At 32.5% G+C, this 21503-nt stretch overlaps 1 protein-coding gene across 4 annotated transcripts in view; it reads left to right on the top strand.

Annotated features, from left to right (window-relative positions):
* Window positions 1–21503, top strand: part of LOC118196145 (organic cation transporter 1-like) — a 68129-nt gene that overhangs the window by 17179 nt on the left and 29447 nt on the right. The window contains exons 1-4 of one of the 4 annotated variants that reach the window (XM_035367552.2): window positions 8856–8969; window positions 12418–12797; window positions 14509–14612; window positions 19505–19659. In XM_035367552.2, coding sequence (XP_035223443.1) covers window positions 12432–12797; window positions 14509–14612; window positions 19505–19659 — 625 coding nt within the window. In that variant the 5' untranslated portion in view covers window positions 8856–8969; window positions 12418–12431. Of the gene's footprint in view, window positions 1–8855; window positions 8970–12146; window positions 12306–12417; window positions 12798–14508; window positions 14613–19504; window positions 19660–21503 lie in introns of those variants that run through there. The other 3 variants (XM_035367554.2, XM_035367553.2, XM_035367556.2) reach the window with 3 other exon arrangements.

The raw sequence follows: 21503 nt of genomic DNA, 5'->3' as shown, positions 1-21503 counted from the left end.
ATTGACGACGAAATTGACCGCAATATGCCATTAAGCCAATCTATCATAATGGAAAAAGCTAGAAGAATTTTTAATTACATTCAGGCTGAGACAATTGACAAAAGTGAAACTTTCGTTGCTAGTCGAGGATGGTTTAATAGATTTAAACATTAGATGCTTTTGTCACAAAAAGGCAGAACACTGAAAACGCGAAAGGCTAACTAAATATGACTGACTTAGAATTTTATTTGTTTTTTTTTAAGAATATTCGTTTTGTTATTTATATTTTGTTTTTATTTTTGCAAGAAATAATAATGTGGTATTAATTTGGGCTTTAAGAAATAAATGTTTGGTTTTATTTTTATTAAAAAAAACATACTTCTTAAATTTAATAAACCAATTTCCTAGCCATCTTCCCCTAACCCCAATATTTACATGTAAAGATAGCCTCGTTTAGCGCTGTTTCGCATTACGCTCTACTTTGATGGAACATATCCCCCGCGTTAAGCGGGGTCTTACTGTATTTTCCAATTTTTTTAAAAGGAAAATGCAATTGAAAAAGATATTTAAGATTCTTTTAAAATCATTTCCTCTATAGGCTACACAGTTTCCGTAACATATGTTTCCAGAATGCACAAATAGATACATTCTAATGTAACCCCACAATAACACTGATAGAAAATGAAATCCCAACGCCAAGAAGGTATCAGTTTGAATGCAAGCATACCAGCGCGCAGACATTGTATCATACTGGTACGATATGTGATTTTGTGGGATGGAGCTACATGCTTGTTACCCGTGGGCATACTTCACAAGTGCACATCTGTGTAGCCACCGAGGGAGTGGCTTCTAGGAGGGACCAATGGACATACAGTAATATTTCTGTTATGTCACATGACCTTTCGCGTGCTTTAAGATTTAAGCAAGATGGTTGAAAATATTTTGCCACGCAATTTTCTGTACAAAATAATTACAGTATCGTCGATTTCTTCTGAAAAATCTTCATTGAAAAGATAGATCAAATGTAAGCAATTGTAAAAATTTCACTACCTGGTTGAAAGAATTTGAAATAAATACAAACACACGTTGGACACTCCTCAAAAATATCCATGCGAAATATTACTTAATAAAAGGTAAATAAGATGAAGAAAGAAATATGTGAGGAACATCTGAATCCCAAAGGCTATCTTAACTGTGCATATGAGAAAAATATTTACACCAATTATATATGTAAATAGAAGTCAGGACTTTTTTATTGCAAACTACATGAAAAAGATGTTCTATAGTAATACCAATGCAGAATTTTATTTAAAGTGAACTTTACTAATTTGCATTCGTATTCATTTAGTGTGTTAAATTTCACATTTAAGAACTGCTCACTCTTAAATATACTGTCTACACAGGAATTACTCATCAAACACTTTCAGTCCTTCTCAGCTCAATTAAAAAAACTATACTCTTGAATTATGTTAATCATGTGTTAGTAAATGCGTAATATTCGAGTTTAATTGTAGCGTGAGTCATTTTCTCAATGTAAAGAGCGATGATATGCCCTGTACATCAATCCAAATAATAAGGCGTGAAAATAATCGCAAAAGTGAAATGTCAGCGATTCATTAAACTCATAGAACGAAAGTACTACGAGCTTTTCTACTATTACGCCACACATTTATAACTGCGAAACAAATGCAAATTAAAACATAAACAACACAGGCTCACATGCACGAAAGGATTTAGCATCATAAGAGCAATAGAAGCTCATTTGTCCATTTTTTAAACCCCTCCCTCAGTGGCTACGCTGATGTGCACTTGTGAAATATGCTACCCGTGGTCAGTTAAATCAGCAACGACACTCCATAAAACATATTGGATGCTTGCAGAGTGTCTACAGCGGTATGGAAACGAGGACTATCCTGTTGGAAAATTCCTCTTGAAATAATGCTCATGAATCGCAGCACAAACGGTGCAATCAGCGGTCTCATCTACAAATGCACTATCAAAGTGTGTGATAACGACAGGAGTGCTCCTAGCATGGAAATTGTTCTCAGTGTAGGACCAATGCGGTACAATGTAGGTCCCTCCCAAGTACAGCTCCAATGCATCTATATTCATGCCAAAGTTATGCCTAATGCCAGGATTGCTAAAATTGCGGTTTAATCAGGGCTAAATTGCTTCTTCCTGTTACTTATTTCTGTAATTGCTTTATAGTTATCCATGCCATAATTGCTACTTCTTCAATCTTCACTATTTTACTACGGACTCTCAAACGTTTGGACTTTAAACTTATGCTATGCGTAGAAAAAAGATATGCACAGTGCAGGGAAGATTTCCAGGAACCTGCTGCGTGACTTCGTTACCTAATACGACAGCTTGGTGAAATCTCTGTTTAAAATTTAAAAAAATAATAATAAATAAATCTCTGTTTAAAATTTTAAAAAAAGGTTCTAAGTGCTCACCTGCCTCCTTTTAACTTCCACACAGACATCACTGGCACCAAGCAGGTCTCAACTAAGAACACAAATAGATCTCCTCTCGAAAAATTTTTCTTTCAGTAGCATAGTAGAATTCATCTTAAAAGATTTCTGATTTTTAGCATCAGATATTTTAATTTTGGCAAAATACTGAAAGTTGGTACTGCAGAGAAGGTGAAACATAAAGTAAAAAAAAAATGGTTTATTCATAATCAACTCTCATTAAGTTCAACGTCGTTTTGTACAATTGTTGTTATCCGAAAAATTTTCATGATCTCATCTTGTATTTTTCCAAATCTATCCGTGGACGTAATTTTTGCATAGCTTTTCAAAAAACAAATTTAACTTCCTTGTCTCGGCAGAGTAGCTTAACTCGCAATATGGCTAATCTGTCCACGGTTTTATCGAGATTTGATCTGTAATGCAGGTATTAGCAACACTGAGAACTCATGCGTTAGACACAGAATCTTACAAACGCAATCCATCGAATGAATAAGGAACATCAGTAAACGCAATCCACTCAAGATTTAAGGATATGCATTCCATTGATTATTGCAAATAATTTAAATTTAATTTGAAATTTGAATTTTTTTTAAATTTTAAACAGAGATTTATGAAATTTACTGATCATCTTGCAAAGAACTCGAGGAAAATTATAATGTTGTATTTGTATGTGGTCTAAGTACATTACACGGTATAGCATCAAACACTGTAACACCAAGGATGGGTAAAATTTGCCCTAACTCATTTCTGTAAAGAAACCATTTTCTGCTCCCAGCCGTAGAATATTTTAAAATAGTAATCATTAATGAAAAGGTTCCTATTACAGCCGGTAATTCAAGTTACTCTATTTATTGTTAACAAATGGTGTCACTGAAACTATTATTTTGATGTAATACCGAAAGATGGCAGCACAAGTGCCTAAATTAGGGATCTCGGTCCTTTTGTCCCTAATTTTCCCCTAACAGTAAACACATTTTCGAATATCGGGCCAACGGTTTTCCCCTTTATTTTTTCAAGTTAAATTCATAGGCTAATAATGCACACAATAAGTAAAAAAAAAAAAAAAAAAAAAAAAAACATAATTTTAAAACATAAAAAATGTTGATTGTTTTCTTATACAAAATAAATAATAACTAAGTAATACAGAAAAGAAAAAGTTTACAAGTTCTTTGGTTTACAGTTTCTTGATATAAATATTCTTTATAAACATGTAATTTTTAAAGTCAATGTGATATTTGGCATTGCATTACATTGGCCACTGCTTCATAATTAGGATCTGTGATAATATTTTTGCTCGTTAACAATCATCCATATATTCATCTCTTAAATCCAGATCTAAGTAACACAGAAAAGAAAAAGTTTACAATTTCTTTGGTTTACAGTTTCTTGATATAAATATTCTTTATAAACATGTAATTTTTAAAGTCAATGTGATATTTGGCATTGCATTACATTGGCCACTGCTTCATAATTAGGATCTGTGATAATATTTTTGCTCGTTAACAATCATCCATATATTCATCTCTTAAATCCAGATCTAAGTAACACAGAAAAGAAAAAGTTTACAAGTTCTTTGGTTTACAGTTTCTTGATATAAATATTCTTTATAAACATGTAATTTTTAAAGTCAATGAGATATTTGGAATTGCATTACATTGGTCACTGCTTCATGATTAGGATGTGTGATAATATTTTTGCTCGTTAACAATCATCCATATATTCATCTCTTAAATCCAGATCTGTACTTTGATTTTGTGATAGTCATCGCTGAAAACAATGTTTCACACAAATGCGTGAAACCAAAATTTGTGTGATTTTGATTTGTATGATTTATACTGATTTTGTCTTGTATGATGCTTCCTTCAAGAATGGAAATTTGTTTCTGTCGAATATACACCAGAATGTTTCAATACACTGGCTTTTAGAACAACGTCGTTTCTAAGATCCAAAATTTCCTTCTCAGATTCATCCGTTCGTGCTTGAATAAACTCGGAAATATATGCAGCTTTTTCAGCTACAATTACTTGGCAAACAAAATAATTATTGGAAGGTCAAAGGGCGACCATTAAACTCACATGCTTATCTTTTCCTGCAGCTCCAAGTTTAAATAATTCAATTTCTCAGTTACGTCTGGGAAGAACTTAAGTCCATCAATCAGCGAAAGTCATATTAACATTCAAAGTTAATTCAGAAACATTTTGAATTTTTGTCCAAAAGACTGTTAGGCTGAATGGGCTATTTAGTTGAGAAATGGGATTTTGCGCCGTCTATTCTAAACGATTATTATCAATTTTCAAATTTTTGCCCCCAAATATTATAGCCCTGTGTTATTAAAAAAATTATATACTGAAGAATCTGTGTGTATGTATGTATGTCTGTTCCTCGAACTGAGAAAAAACGATAGTACCTAGAGCCATCAAATTTTGAATGATGTAGTTCTCCACTTAGAAGACCACATTTTGAATTCGAAAATTATATTCCATATTATAAACTAACATATATAAAACTTTAATGAAGTTTTGATTAACAAACTCAACGCTTTGAAAGCGAGTGGCAACACTGTACAAAATAAAACATTTTTATCTCCAGCGAGGGAGACTATCTATCGGAAATTCTAAAGATATGCTGTCCTTAAAGATTTTGTGATTTTGCAGTTAAATTGAATTTTATGGGGCGTAAATGAAGAACGGGATGTATAGTAAATGCAATTAACAAACAGAACTTTAATAATAAAAAGACAAAAAAAAGTTCCGTAAGCCATCTTATTAAAAAAAATTTAACACTGATATGATGAACTGGTGAAAGCCTGAAAATAATAAAAACTTGTATACCAATGCTTAAGCCTGCAGGAAATTCTAAAATGTTGCTATTTTGTTTTTAAATTTTTTTTGTAAATTTGCTGTTGTATTGTATGTGCTTAATAATAAAAGTGCTTAAGTGAGGAAAAAATGCTTGTAATAAAGCTAAATAGACAAAAAGAAATGGGTTAGCAGGAGTGATTGTAACAATAGCCTGGTAGATAGTAAGCTCAGACGTACAATCGAGCGTCTTTTTTTTCAGATTTCTTTTTTTTTTTTTATTGGTACTGAAATTCTTTTTTATTTCTTCAATTAAATTTACGAATCTTTACTGAGCCAATATACAGTATGCGGAATAAGATCGGGATCTTCAGGATTTTCTAGGACGGCCTTGAAAAGGCAGTTGCGAAAAAGAACTGCTGGGAATAAAGATTACTTTTTTGTGTAACTATTTTTATTTTTTGCAAAATGAAACTTTTTTCTGCATGAAAAATCCATTATTTAAAAAATGAGCTATTTTTGAAAGAAAGAAGGTTAATGTTTAGCTTTTTAATTAAAGTTTTTAATTAAGCTTTAATAAAGATTTTAATTAAAGCTTGAAATGTGAAAATTAATTCGAAACTTACCATTTTAAAGAACTCGAATTATTTTTTTGTAATAGCAATTTTGCAATTAATTAAAAACTAACAGCCATGATATATTCGTAAATTAAAACTGTGTTTCAGTACATGATTTTTTTTTCTTTTCTTTCTTTCTTTCTTTCTTTTTTTTTTTTTTTTTTAAAGTAGGATTACTGCATTACTCAATGACGGTCTCATGGGCAAAAAAATTTTAAGACGCAGAACTTGTCTTCGTAGAACGCTTATATCTCAGTAACTAGTAACTCCAAAATCTATATAGGTTTCGTTTATGGCTCATTTGATAGTTAAATGAGACAGACCATTTCGAAACAGAAAACAAATTTTCAAAATTGGAATTATGGTTGAGCCATAGTAGAGTCTCAAAGTTAGGCAAAAAGACATAATACTACTTTGATGGCGTCACAAGTGCGCAGGTTTTACGAGAAATATCACCGCTAATCTATTGAATTATGTTTGAAACAAACACATTTTCACACACTCTGTTTCAAACAAAGACATTTTGTTTTTCAAAATAAATATTACAAGCAAACTGAGGGATTAGCCATGGGAAACCCCCTCAGTCCCATCCTGGCTGATATCTACATGCATTATTACGAATCAAAATTGTTTGAAACTTTAAACTTCTCTGCATGGTTCCGCTACGTAGACGATACATTTACCCTGTTTGAAGGTAAGAAAGATGATTTAAATAAAGTTCTTTCAGCAATGAATTCTATTGATCCTGCTATTCAGTTCACTTTTGAACTTGACACTTATAATTCTCTTCCGTTTCTCGACATTCTGGTCACACGTAACACATCCAACTTCAGTACTACGGTTTACCGTAAACCTTCATCGGTTTGCCTTCCACCACACTTTAAATCATGTCATTCGACTAAACAAAAGTTATCTTCACTTTATTCCTATGTTTTCCGTGCTCTTCCAAACTAGCCCTTGATGAAGAACTAAATTATTTAAAAGCAATAGCTATTGACAGGGGCTTTTTCACCCAAGATTATTAATCAAGCAGTTAAAAAATTCTCATCTCAACACACTAAAAACCACACTCTTGTTTTAGGAGATTATAAAAATTCTGTTGTCATTCCCTTCTTTCCATCAATTAGCTATAAAGTTGCACATATTTTTCAGAAATTAAACTTTCGGGTTGTTTATTCTCCCATCAATAAAATTCCGAATTCCATACTCAAGGACCCCATTCCGGATATGAATTTCTGGGGTATTTATAGGATTCCTTGCCAGTGTGGTTTAAGTTACATTGGCCAAACTAAGAGAGCCTTAAAATTTCGCGTCAAGGAAGATGAGGCATATGTTAGAAAAAAGGAAACACAGAAGTCTTCTGTTGCTCAACATTGTTGGTCCGAAAATCCCACTTTCAATTTTTCTGCTGCCAAGATTATTCAAAAAACATCTTCCATTGGAGAACTGGATTCTCTAGAGGCATTTCACATTCAAAAAAATCTTTCTGTTCTTGTTAACGATCCTAATTGCAATCCATCTTTGGCTTCGGCCTTTAAAGAAATTTTGTTTTAGTTCTGGTTTCATCAACAGATGGCGCCACTTGCTTATTCTTGTCCAGACTTTCTTATCTTATCTAATCATTATTTCCTATCTTGTTCATTTGTGGTTTTGCAGCTGAGGATGGTGGTTCGGTAAAACCATCGAAACTAGTCCTGTGAAAATTTTGAAAATATAACGCTGATTTTTGTTGTTTGACTTCTGAATTTGTATTGAATTATGTTTGTTATTTTTCATATCATCTATAATTTTTCATAAAATTTTAACTAATGTACGTTGTACTCAGGGATAAGGCTCAGAAATAAATAATTAATACATTACTAATTAGTTTCATCTAATGTTTTCAAAGTTTCTCTAAACATTCATTCTTTAAGGCAACGAAATAACATATAAAATGGGCAAAAAGAGCAATTAATCAATAAGATAAAATTAAAAAGCATTAAAATTCTTAGGAACTAGTGCTACGCATATAAACGAAGCGGTCATTTAGAAGAAATATAAGAAACGGCCTCCCATGCTGTTTTTTACACGTTCAACTCAGCAAGTAAATTAGTTTTGGAGGGAGAAGGCTGCGTAATGATTTAATTCCTCAGTAAATATGCAAGAAAAGCGAATTCAGTGAGACTTACATGTCCTTCTAAAACATTGAGTTCTTTTTTCATGAGCTATGATAACTTAAAAGAAGCTAAAGTACTAACACAAGTTTTTTAATTTAATATTTTTATTAATTTGATTATACATTTAATATTTCTCATTGGATGCATCTTTTGTTTGCATAAGTTTTTTCACAGAAGCAAAATAAATAAAATTATAAGAAAGGGCATACTGAAATGTTTTATTCAAATTTTAAGTAAATATGAATCAGGGAGCCTTATACGATGCACTATTATGTAACAGATGTGATTTACTATAATCTGAACAGTCATTGTACTAAATACCGTTTTACAATAGGTCTATGGTTATTCAAAATGCGTTGTTGACGCATTTATTAATTTTAGTACTGGAAATATCGATGTACATAATTTCCCATGACATAAAATATTTCCTTTCTGAACTTCAAAAATGCCTGTAAGATTTATCGAAAAGTTTCCTTTAATTCCATTTCAACACCAATGGAAATTGCTATAGAGGTTTTAATGTCTCCTAAATTTTATGTACCCGAGAGCAATAAGTGTAGAGCATAGAATTGTATAATACAGCAAAAAAAAAAAAAAAGTTTGTGAATCTAGGAAGTCTGATGAGTGATGAATGATTCATGCACTGAACATTTTAAATAATTTTATCCATTTCAAGCATTATTTTTTAATTTAAAGCATACATACTCTGCATTAGAATAAAAAATGACAGACCGTACTACTGTTACCTTCGTATTTAAAATATTCTCGTACTCAAACTAAAGCTACTTCCAGACTCAAAACAATGTAGTATTGGTTTATAAGGCAGGTGACTTTCCTTTCACTCGGTTTAATACGTAGGAGCTTCGAAATAGAATGAACGACTACTTTTGTATTTAAATTTTTCCGCGTTTTTATAAAAAGTCTAGAAAGAAATATTATGGAATGGTAAGGATTCATTAATTCTCTAAAATTTACTTTTAATTTTGATAAATCATTTCTCAGTAATGACGTCAGTGTAATATATTATAGTGTTTGATTAATTTCAAATTTATTATTGTGTTAGACTATAGGACATAGATTTCTAATTTGAAAAATTAAATAATAAAATTAATTTCTGTTATGCATTACCAAATGAAAATTAATGGTACGAAAAAAAAAATTAACGTAAATTATTGTTAAATGTTTCGTGTTCAATTGGAACAGTCGCTTCGCAAATTCCAGTCCTTAATGAAGTTTTATCATTCTTGAAACTTAAACGAATCACCGCATGGTTTTTGGTTTGGTTTGGTTTATTAGATTGCGGCAAAGCGCTCGAGGGCTACCTGCCTTAAGGGAGGGATGCCTTCGTGGAGGACTTTTTAAGGGAAACTGGCTCGTATACACGTTACACGTGGGGAAAACCACGAAAACACCCATGCAGCCAGCCCTTTCGCGGGATTCGAACCGCTGACCGAACTGCCAGTGTTCAGCGACGTTACCGCTCGGCCGGTGGTGGGCTGAATCATCGCATGGGTTTTTCGGTTTGCGAATAATTCAGCTAAATCTACCGCAACAAGGATTAAAGGTTTAAAATTTTACTTATCCTGGAAGAAATGTAATCTAGATAACTGTAATTGCTATGTGTGAAATCCAGATGCAGTGCATAAGATTTTTTATTTTAAATCTAATATTTTCGTAGTCAGAGCATAAAGCACACTTGTTTACGTTCTAAATACATTTTATAATATCATTAGAGCCTTCTCATGAAAGAACACCCTTTAGTTGCAATTATAATCATATTGCCATCCTATCTTAGACAAAATAAGAGAAAATAAGATATATTAGATGTTATAAGTATCATATTATTATTACAAATTTAATTACACAGACAGTTTTTACGTACAACCACTAACCTATGAAAGTAGTGCAGATTTTTCGATGATGAAAATGAAGAAATGCACTGCACAACGAAGAAGTGCAAGGTTACTGCTCCTCTGAAGAGAAAGGTTAAATTCATCCTTTATTATCTCAAACTAAGGACACAGATGGCCCCTTCTTCGGGCTTACAGAAAAGCCTCCGTTTGGGCTTTAACTCAAGATAAGAAAATAAGAAACTAATCCTAATGCTAAAAAAAACTGAATTTAGCCAAAGCTGCATAAAATTATCTAACATAGTTGGCCCTTAATTAAATTAACCGGCAAATATTAACAGGCTCGTACATTACGGTCGAGCGTAGTAAGACTTAGCTTTAAACAACGAAGTAGATTGACGGCAAACATGCGCCACTAAGAAGTCCTAAGTTCTTCTGCTGAAGTAAGCGAAACTTTCCTTTAAATACTTTTTATATTTCATTTACATGCAACGCGATACAAAAAATATATTTTGGTAGGGAATAATAGGTGGAAAACGAAAATAGACGTAAAGCATGTTGCAAAATTAAAATTACTGTTAGAAACTTAAAATATCATCTACAACTTTATAAAATTCTAAGGAGAAGTAGACTGGTAATCTATCCATTCTAAATACTAATTGGCCTTCTGGGCTAACGCTCCTTTGGATCAATAAATACAAAAATCTGAAAGGATTCAGGTTTAGACTTTAACGCTCACTTAATTTAAAGTTTAATATAATTTATCAGTAGAGGTTATCAATGGAGATGGCCCAGGAGGAACAGCAAAACAATTTATACCATATTAAATGAATATTCATTTAGACTAACACAAGAACATTATATATCTCCTGAATATTTCGAAAATGGAAAAATATATAAAGGAATTCAATAAAAATATTGAATGTTTTAAATTGGCTGTATTATGAATTAAATGCATTTTTATTTAAATCAATTAAATTTAAAAAGTAAAAAAGAAAATATTCTTAAGAACTGCATTTCTTATTTTTAAATAGCTTAGCTTGTTAATGAAGAACATAAAAATTAAATATGAAAGGTAAATATCTTATATGTTTTCGAATGGCAACAGCCTCAGGTGAAAAGTGAAAAACGCAAAAAATCGTGTTTAAAGATTATTAGCCATTCTGAGCTAACAATAAAATTGATATTCTGGAACTCTTTCAGCATTTTCTGAAAAGATGAATAGCAAAGATAAATACGACAACCTTGGAAAAAGAACGAAGGGAAAGAAAAATTGACCCACGCGGAAAACAATGATAAGGCTTACTATTTTTGTCCGGTTCTTTTAGTACCTGAACACTATTTCGCTATGAATTCGGAATATTATGGAAATTATATTCCGAATAAAATTTTATCAGCGTTTATTTGAAGTACACCACATAGCCAGAGTTTGTCTTCTTCAGTCACCTGCACAGTAAGCCTTTTGCTTTTATTATTATTAACTGCAACCAAAAGAATTTATTAACTACAACCAAATAATTTTTATTAACTACAACCAAAAGAATGATGCATGCCCATTTAAAAATTTCCTTTAGCTTTATTGCTAAGTACATACGCCCAAGGTATATTTTGATGAATGCATTAATTTAAATAAGTTTTGCGATTATATTAATAATTGTATACTTTTAATTTGACTTTTTAAAAGTGAACATTTAATTTTTTTTTCTAAAGTAATTATTTATTTTCAAAATTCAATTTTTGCTCATTTTAGCAATTCATTCAGATGTAATTCAAAACAGTAATTCCTTTGATAATTAATGCTTTTGCCTGCTTCTATAAAGAGACTAAAAGCACTTACAACTTAAATTGCTGTTTTGTTTGTGCTGTAATTTTTTTTTTTTTTTTTAATCGCTCAAGTCTAATATTTTCTTCAAACAGTTTACTTTTGGGGAGGGTGTGTGTGTGTGTGTGTGTGTGTGTGTGTGTTAGATAGCTAACCACCGCTAAGTAAACTAAAATCCAATTCAGTTCGTTCGCTTTTGCATATTTACAACAAGGTTGCTTTTAACAAGGGACAGAACGTGGAAAAATTACACATTTTAAATGTGTTGCTTGTGTTTTAATTGTTTTATCATTGTAGGAATTTAGGTATTTTTTATCATTGTGGTATTCATTAGGTATTCTTTATCATTATTATTTTTATCACATCATTAATAATTAATTAATTATTGATTAATTAATTTAAGTATTAATAAAATGTTTTAAATATTTATTCATATGTATTCGTTAGCAATAAGTTCGAACCACCAGTGTTCAGCGACTTTACCGCTCGGCCGCTGGTGGGCCCTTAATTCCTTCCTGGAGAGCTTGGATTACTTTTGGTGAGGGGAATAAAAGAAATACAAGTGACGAAAAAACAAATAATATAACAAATAAAATATTAGGAAAACAGGTATGCAAATGAAATATCTATAAAATTGTCTTAGGTTCTCTTTGTGCTGTGAACTGTGCATTAATTGTTAATTTGTTCTTACAATCTATTTTTTACGTTTCATTTATTTTAGTTGATTTAAAACAAATGGAATTCGATGACATCTTAAAAGAGGTTGGAGGTTATGGACCATACCAAAAGCATTTATTATTTTTGACACTTGTGCCTTCATTATGCCTCATTCCATGGTTTTCAATGGATATATACTTTATACTATCTACTCCCGATCACTGGTGTTTCGTACCTGTGGTCACATCATCTAATTTAAGCCTGCATCAACAGAAAGCTCTTATCAGAGAACCAAGCAACCCATCATGTGCTATGCACGACATAAACTACACAGAATATCTAGATTCTAAAACTCTCAATATTGTCAATAATTCAAGATCTCGACTTTGTTTAAACGGCTGGCAGTACGATAAATCTTACTACGACTACACAGCGGCTAGTCAGGTAAGTATTCGTACAAACTTTAGATATATTTCTTAAATTATTTTTTTTTTGCTTTTGAAGATCTGATAAGTCCCTTAAAATAAATAATCGCAGATGCAAAATCAGCATTAAATATATTATCAGATTTTTGTCAGATACATCTAATGAATAGTCCTTACCAAATATATAATATGAAACCAAAAAAAAAGTATTGAAACATTGTCTAAATTGTATTATCTAAAAAGACTGCTAGTAAAACCTTTATATACTTCTGTAAATACGTAACATTTTTTGCAAAATTTAGAAATTATTTAACAAAAATTCATCATCAAATTATTTTCGAATAACTTTATCAATATACTTTAGAAAGGTGATACTTTCCTTGAGATGATGCTTGAACTTTGATAAATCATAATATTGTTACGAAATGTACAGGCGCGGTAAGATGGATTCCCCGCAAAACAGTTTGAGGGTTGCAAAAAAGTGGCAAGAATTCATTTGGCGAGAAATTGCCCATTTGGCGACAAAATTGGCGATATACCATGGACGGATGGAGAACCTTCTGGAACGAATTCTTACCGGTTTAGCCCAGAATGTTCTTGAATACAAGCCGAAAGCTATATAAATCCTGCTGGTTCGCAGTCAGTTAGTGTGTGCCTCGTCTAGAGTGCGAGATAGTCAGTATCGAGTTGGTGTCTCGTCTAGCGAGTCAATCCCTGCGGAGTCGATCTAGTTGACAGCCGGACAACGAGTGCCGAGTGGGTCGTCGAGTGCACCGAAAGAGTCTCGTAGTGTATCGCGGTTGGTGCATCGTCGAGAGAGCGTGTTGAGCTCCGGGAACGACTGAACCGAAGAGTCGGGACCGTGCTCTGTGTGTCGTCAAGTGCATCGCGAGTTGTAGCGTGGAGAGTCTCGAGAGTACGTGGAGTTCCGAGAATGACCAAGCAGAGTCGGGAGCTGTACTCTAGTGCTTTGCCGTGAAGCTGTCTCCCCCGTGGTAGCCTGATAACCTGGATGCTGTGTCGCTGATCGTGTCAGCGTGTTTATAGCAGTTCATCGACGACTGTAAAAACGTGTTTTGGAGCTGTCCTGACAATATTGGTAAATAAAGTGTGTTTCGATACTTCATCAAGAAGTGTCGTCATTATTCACTCCAAATCCACACGAACGTGAAGGTAGAAAATAACGTAACAATTGGTGTCAGAAGAAAAACGCAACAATATTATCAAGAATAAACACATAGTTTAATTTCATGTAATTAACAAAGGATTAACTAAAATACATTTCTTTTCTGTATTATGTTTGTTAGCTAATTTATTTTAATTTATTAACTACAAACGTATCTGATAGATATTCAGCATTTGATTTAGCTCTGTAAATTACATTGCTTAAGATTTAGATTTAGGTAAGAATTAATTCCCATTTAGGTTTGCCTAAAATACTATTGAAGGATGAGAAATGTTTTATCCAACTGTTGAGCAATGTATTAAATAAGAATTATTTATTTTTATTTTTCTTTCCTTATTAGAAGATAGGAAACTAAGATACATATTTCTTTAACCAATTAACTAAAATCATTTTTTCAGATTCCACTTTACTTTATTGTCATATACACATCGAAAAGTAACCTGATTAACTTAATTGTTTTAATTTTTTCTGCTTATTATGATTTAATGTCACACAAAATTTAAATATTGCTAATTAGAGTTTTTTTTTTTTTTTTTCAATTTAGTGGAATATGGTTTGCGACAACAGTCATTATGTTAGTTTTATTTTTATGCTTCAAAACGTTGGCAGCATTTTCGGAAATCCCGTAAGTGGATATATTTCCGACAGGTGAGAATGTAGTTATATTTATTTACTAAGTAAACTTTATTTCCATGTTAAAACATTTATTTTAATTAAATTACACAAATGGCTATTTATATCCATATAGCTAATTTATTTCATATAGTTTATTTATTTTTTGAGACATTTATAAAAAAATTTTATTTATAATTATCTGTTAAAACAATTTCGTTTTATGAAACTGCAGCAATATGACTTAATGTTACTGGATACTGCAAGTGACATTCAGCTTCCTTAAGCACGTAAGATAAGTCTATTAAGCTATTCGGAGCAGTAAGCATAAAAAAACAACACTGCCCTTGCCAGACCTTCCGAGAGATAACCAGGCATGCTACCAATTACACTATAAGGTATTTTCTCCCTTCTTTTCGCATGCCTTCGTTGTGCAGTTGGAAGCATATTCGACGCGTATTTGAGAGGTTTAGGGTTCCAGTCCCAGCCTTAGCATTGCACATTTTCACGTCCGAATGACTACACAACACAGAAAGGCACGAGGTAAGGAAGGAGAAAATTCGTTATATTCTTACCTACCTAAAGGGAATAACAGGACCTTGTTGCAAAATCCAGGTGGTAGCATACAGTCGGCTAGCTATTTTTGCTAGGCATTTCTGTACAGGCTGGTGACCGCTGGTTTAGTGTGTTGAATTCCACGACGATAGTAACTTCATATTTTAGTGAGTTTATTATGCATACGTTGCTAGTGAATTTGAATGTATTTACTTGGTTGACAGACTATTTTTATCATGAATTACATATATAGGAGTATATTTTTAGTTGCAAAGCTGATGGACTTTGTTTTACTCATGTAGTATTTTATCATCTCATTTAACTATTCTGTTTACATAAAATAACGGCGTTTCATTACTGCAAAACTTAAAAGTTAGTGTTCTATTTGAGTTTGAAAATCACATCGCAGTGCTCTCATTGCTGCCACAAAATTCGCCAAATTTTGAAGGCCAATATAGTTTGGCGCCAACTTACCCCGCTTATGGAAGAATAGCCACCATACGTGTTTCCTTCGTACAAAGAAGACACATATAATTCCGTTGAATTACATGCAATAAAGTTTTCTTTCTTCTGTCCTCAATCACTTAAAAAAAGACCTTCGCTCTCTCGTTTTACACTACCAAACACCCACTTTATCACCGGCAGCCATTTTACGATGCACAAGCACACAACACGCGAAGTACTTCAAGCCCTTACAAATATTTTCCCATCAGTCAAATTCACCGCAATCCCCAATCACGTATTATAATAGGGTTTCCATAACATTCAACTACTCTGGTCACTATAAATGAAACAACAACTTGGCGATAAATGAAAATAAAACTTACCGATAATCCAAGGGGCACCCATCAATATAGCTTAACCAGCATCTGTCTTAAATTAAATATGGATTCACATTGAATTTTAGAGCATAAATATTTCATTAATATGACTCATAATAAGTAACCCTGCGTCCTCAAAACCTTTTTTCCGTGCGACGAATAAACTATTATATGTAATGTTGGTAGCTCATACGCTGCATAAACAAAATCGCGAAAGCAGAGGTAAATGACGTAAATGGATGAAGCTTGTGACGTCACAATGTATTCTCGAATTTACACTATTTACTATTTTCTACTGAAAATAACAATAATCTGCGTTTATTAGAATTATAAGTGTTTATTACTGTAAATTACTACTAAATTCTTTATTTTAAATTCACATTTCTAACAATTAAGCACAATAGTCTGTTTATTTCAAATTAACATAGTAGGAAAATCCAGCCATACCATGTATTAAAACGGTAAACTGCAAATCTTGCATATACTTGTGTTTCAGATAGCTTGAGTATTCTCAAAGAGGTACTTTTCCGTTTTGCCGGCGCAAGCGATAAAGTCGCCAATAATGGTACAACCGATGTCAAACGGAATATTCTGGCTGGTAACCTTTTACGCCTCATTTTCAAAACAAGTCGCAGCTTTTTCTTATCAGATTGATTGTTTCTTTCAATACTGGCATATAATTACATAGAATTTTCATCAGATAGTTCAGTTTTATGTCTAAGGCCATTTTCGGTAATTAAGTCAATTAGGATGCAATCACAGCTCTTACCCGAGCCGAAAATATAGAAAAGGAAATTCAAGGGTTAAATTCGTCAATTCTAATGAGAATGCATTAGTGAAGTAAAGCACTGCAGTTTTACATAATTTCTGAGTAAGCTATTCGTACGCATTGAAATATTTCTTGCATTTAAACTTGTGTTCCAAATTAAGATTTAACTTAAATTAATGTATATAATTACTGAGAGCATTAGAGTTTTGTAGAGTAGTTTACATGAGATGAGATCGCTTGGAGTCACGTGATATGAACCGGCGAATTAGGATGTTGAACCATGAAAGCATAGTAAATTCTTAAATTGAAGGCATAGTAAATTCTTAAATTAATGTCTTTTTACAAATTTATTGTCTTTATTTTTTGTCTTTTTATAAAGTTTTAAGCGATATTAAAATGTTTATGCCTTAAAAAAAAAAAAAAAAAAAAAAAAAAAAAAAAAATTCTTAGAACTAAAATTTTTTTAATATTTTTTATGTGTATACTGTATGTTGTCGCCAATAAAGTCTGCTTGGCGAGATTTGCACCGGCGAAACGGAAAAGTACCCTCAAAGATTTTTAAGCTTTCGAATTAATATAAATAAGAATTTTTTTTTTTTTTTTAAATTTAAATTTACATTGTAGAACTCTTTAATTCTACCATTTTCACAAATGAGTTTATTGCTACACAAAATTTCTTATATTCTATTATGTAGACAATATTCATTAGGATATAAAAATATATAAGAAATGGTTTTATGTAATAGTGGAGGGCCAATGGCGGCGGAACATTTCAACGAGTGTGAAGCACTGACAAATTTTTCTTGCAGATTTCATCGCTATTGGCAAGAAAGGAGTTTAATGGCCTAACGGCCAATGTAACTGGCATTTGACAAATAAAATATTTAAGAAATGAGTTTATTATGAAAGAAGAAGAAGAATTTTTAACAGCAAAAGAACATCATACATAACTTTCATTTCACTACTCCTTAGCTTCCATTTACAGTAATTAGTTGTTTTGCATTCTCCTTGAGTGTTGATTGAAGATAATATAATTTTTGTTGTTCTGACAACTGATCATTTTTATTAATTAATGGGGTAGAGTAGACTTTAAGGTACCCCTTGTATTATGGCGAAGTTGTTTGATTTATCGCCAAGTTGTTGTTTCGTTTATGGTAGCCTGAGTAGTTGAATGTTATGGAAACCCTATTGTGACGTAATCGGGTGCATGATTCTGGGAAATTTTGAATCATGGGATGTTTTGTATAAGCGATTTTGTGGTGTGTGTTAAAACCGTTTAGATGGATTTGAATGGGTTTGTAGGAAGAAAGGTTCAGATGGTCACTATGTGAAGCGTTCGATCAAAAAAAGTACCTGGTTGAAAAAAGTGATTTGAGTATGATTGATATTTTGATTTTTACGTGGCTCTGGGTGTACGAAGCGAACTCGAAAATCATGGTAAGTGAATATTTGCTTTTGGTAGTGCTTATTCCTTTTTTATGTTATTTTATTGTTTGCTTTAAAATGTATTTTATTGAGATTATGTATTTTTTGTTTGCCTATATTGTAGACTTTGATGCTCCTTTGATTTTTTTTTTAAGTGAAAATATCGATGTGTACATGGACAAAGTAAAGGGAGTGCGCAATGCAAGTTTGTGCAATTCTAGGATTTTTTTTTAAGTGAAAATAGGTCGACGTGTACATGGATAAAGTTAAAAGAGTGCGCAATGCCATTTTTGTGCAATTCGGGGTTTTTTCTTTAAGTGAAAATAAGTCGATGTGTACATGGATACCGAGTTTGTGCAATTGTTTGTCTTGTTATTTTGGCTTTGTGTAGCGGCGGTTTTTGCGTCAAAAATCGCCGTTTCGTAAGCCAAAATAACGAGTCGAAGCATTGCACAAAATCGGTATCCATATACCGCCAAAAATCGCCAAGTTTCGCCAAGGGGTACCCTAAACTATACTTTTACCCTATTAATGTCATAAACTGGTGATTTGAATGATAACCATTCAGTATATAAACATGAGAACTCCAGAAGATTGATTGATGGTAATTTTACTTTACTAATTAGTTGCAGGAGGATGGATTACTTTTTAACATTTTCAATAGAATTTGGATTGAGAAGTTTTTGAAAGCTTACCTTGCATGTTTCGAGGCAAATTTGCAGTTCATCAAGGCTTGCTTCAAAGGCTGACAAGTCAACGTCCGAAAATGTGCTGTAGCATTCGTTGCGTAAATCCTCTAACTTAGAACATAGTTTATCCACTACTTGAAATTTATGAATAATACGCGTATTATCTACTGGCACTTGATCTTGTAAGAATGACTTTATTCTCGTTATCTGCGATTTGAATATAGGCCCGTTTTCGATTAAGGACTTGTTCGAGGGGAGTCATTTTCTCTATTCTTTTTTCCACTATTCTTTTCGCTTTACAGATATTTGTTTTAAAACACTTTGAACTTCATCGGGTCGATGTTGACCATACCGAAACATGGTCGGTTAAATTACAGCTGTACATTAGTGTACAGCTGTAATTTTCACAACACAAACTTTAATATACAGAATTATTTACAATTACAGTTACATAGTTTCGTATCGAGAACAAAAGGGACAAGCTCAATTCGTGGCTGCCCAGACGATCTCAACTGCCTGAGCGCTGTGTTGCCACATAAGTTCAAAGAAATAAATGCTAACGGCGAAAAGTACTTCAAACTTGTAACAGTTCTTAATAAATATTAAATAAGCAAAGCAGATAGATGAAATGTCACAAGTATGTTATATTCTCTAAAACTTTAAATTTAGGTTCGGAAGAAAAATAGCGTTCACGGGAGTTGTTTGCTTGGCAGCTGTGACTGAAATTTCTTCTATATTTGTGAAAGATTTTAAAGTTTTCGCAGCTCTTAGAGCTGTAAATGGATGCATCTTCCCAGCCATGTTTATGCTACCCTTGATTACAGGTAAGTTAAATTTATTCCTTAATAAATATAAACATCTGATTTGAACTTCTGAATCTTCCTTTTGCGGCCTATTAAGTTATACACATTTTTTGCTTTCTGCTGCTCTCCGAATTTCATTACAGATGTATTTCCTCATTCAATCAATTCCGTTCTGACTTCGAGGAAAGGCAAAAATACATCAGAAGTTAAAGCATCTTCATTAAAAATTGAATCAAAAATGAAAAGTACACTGGCAAAGGTCACTGACAAACATCTTAAAAAATGCATTAACAGCTGCAACCTCTTCTATTGAACCCGATATCGATTTGCTTGTTCAACAAAAGCATGAATTTGAATATTTTGAATCTTTATGGATTGGATTGGATTGTATTATTCAATTATGGCAAAGCACACGAGGGCTGTCTAATGGAAGGGTGCTTTTGTGGAGGACTTTCTCAGGGAAACTGGCTCGTATACCCGTTACACATGCGGAAAACCACGAAACCGCCTATACAGCCATGCCCGTTCGCGGAATTTTAACTTTGGAACGAACTACCAGTGTTCAGCGTCTTTACCGCTCAGCCGCTGGTGGGCTTGCATCTTTATGAAATCCAAAGTATCTTGTACAAATTAATAATAAATATGTACTATACATACCTAATTCAAATAAGAATAATAAAACGAATTTATTTTAATAAAACAATATAGGGCTAATTTTTATTTCAATTTGTTAAAAAATATTACATGTGAGGCCCCGTAATTTTTTTCCAAACAATGCGGCCCTGCAAATATTTTTTCTTTGTAATGCGGCTCTCAAATGGTCATAGTTTAGTCACCCATACTTTACAACATACATACTAGAGCTATTTGCGTGTGGTGAATGAGGCTTTTATAGATGACCTGCTAGGTGAAACTCGCTCATATTCATCTTCATATGGCCGCTAGCAAGTTACTTTGATTTCTCAATCACGTGTTTCGGATAGCATCTTTCGGAAATAGTTAATTAGTCAGTGATTGCTGTTCAGGGAAATAGTTTATTAGGCAGTGACTGCTGTTAAGTTGAGAATTAATTCATAACACCAATGAGAAGGGACTCTACGTTAAACTGACACATCTAGCAAATTAGATATTGTATAGGACATTTTAACGGCAATATCCTATGCTTTTGAAGAACCATTCAAGTTTTTAATACGTAATTAACGAAACCTGCAGAGTTTTTTAAGGATTACAGATAGTTTCAAGCAATTGCTCAATACATTTAGTTCAATTTTTTGGATTATGTTGCGTACATAAATGAAATATGTACATTAATTTTAAAAAAGAATATCACCTTTCATTTAAATTTAATAACTTGCCATAGATGCTATGTTGAGTGAACTAAACATAGAACATATGGCATTATAAATGAAGTTTAAAGGTTCTTTTCTGACTTTTATCGCCGTACTGGTGCATAATTTTGTGAGTATATTGTCCTAAGTCCTTTCCTCCTGAATATTACCTGACACCTCCTTGTGAGTCAGCTGTTTACGTCCTATGAAACGGCGTTCTAGTAAGATTTCGTTGTATTTTAAAAAGAATTGCACTGAAAACTTTGTAAAGAATTTATGCTTCTGCTCTTTTACAATATCAATAAAACAAGGAGACATACATTTTAAAAAGAAAACAAAACAATTTTCGGAAAAGACAACTCAAATCTGAGAGATTATGGCATATAAAAATAATTTAGTTTTCATTTCGAAAGTAAAGGCGTTTTAAACAGAAAATCTCACGAATTCGATACTATTGTTTTCTAACTCAAATAGAATATGCATCGTTTTTATTTACCAAAATACCTACATCGATGGAATTGCGAAATTATTTAATAT

This window comes from Stegodyphus dumicola, chromosome 6 (genome assembly GCF_044657685.1).
Source record: "Stegodyphus dumicola isolate Sdum_Otavi_A_Nest chromosome 6, ASM4465768v1".
Lineage (NCBI taxonomy): Eukaryota > Metazoa > Arthropoda > Arachnida > Araneae > Eresidae > Stegodyphus > Stegodyphus dumicola.
The sequence above is the reverse complement of the archived record's forward strand: the minus strand, read 5'-3'. Positions and strand labels throughout refer to the sequence as shown.